Below are 571 nucleotides of genomic sequence, written 5' to 3' on the forward strand. Positions count from 1 at the left end.
GCAGCAGCAACAACAACATGCCCAACGATCACGAGAATATGAAGCTGAAGGTCCACTTTCTCGCTGGCTCACATTTCATCTGCACTTTTTTTGCTCCCTTTCTTCCCAGGAAGGCGATGAAATCGGGCCGGGCGATGCCCTGTGCGACATCGAGACGGACAAGGCAACCATGGCCTTCGAAGCGCAGGTATGTCAGGGTGGCTACAAGGGGGAGGGGGGGGACACAGTGCCGGAGAAATGACAGCTGGAAAGGCGGAAGCTGGGCGTCAAGTCTCACCCTCTGAGAAAGGGGTAGCGGGAGGTATGAATGAGGCTCCCTGCCGGGGGATAGGGTGGGAAGGGGAAGATGCCCCGCAGGCACCTTACGCACCTTACCCACACCTTTGTAATCCGAGTTGAATTTTTCACCCGCCCCTGCACCGTCTTCTCCCCCCTGCATTTCCCTATCTTTTTTCTTCCTTTTCATTAGGATGAGGGAGCCGTGGCCAAAATCCTAGTCGAAGAGGGCACGAGCGACATTGCCGTCGGATCACCCATCATGGTGAGCAGCCCCCCTCCCCTCCCTCTTTCC

At 56.7% G+C, this 571-nt stretch overlaps 1 protein-coding gene across 1 annotated transcript; it reads left to right on the forward strand.

The window, feature by feature from the left end:
* Nucleotides 1-169: 169 nt before the first annotated feature.
* NGA_0674400 (uncharacterized protein) lies at nt 170-541 on the forward strand (the record flags this gene model as incomplete). Its single annotated transcript, XM_005855575.1, has 2 exons — nt 170-187; nt 470-541. Coding segments are annotated over 2 exons (90 nt in total), but the record flags the coding sequence as incomplete, so codon positions are not given.
* Nucleotides 542-571: the final 30 nt, after the last annotated feature.

This window comes from Nannochloropsis gaditana (assembly GCF_000240725.1).
Source record: "Nannochloropsis gaditana CCMP526 unplaced genomic scaffold scaffold163, whole genome shotgun sequence".
NCBI lineage: Eukaryota > Eustigmatophyceae > Eustigmatales > Monodopsidaceae > Microchloropsis > Microchloropsis gaditana.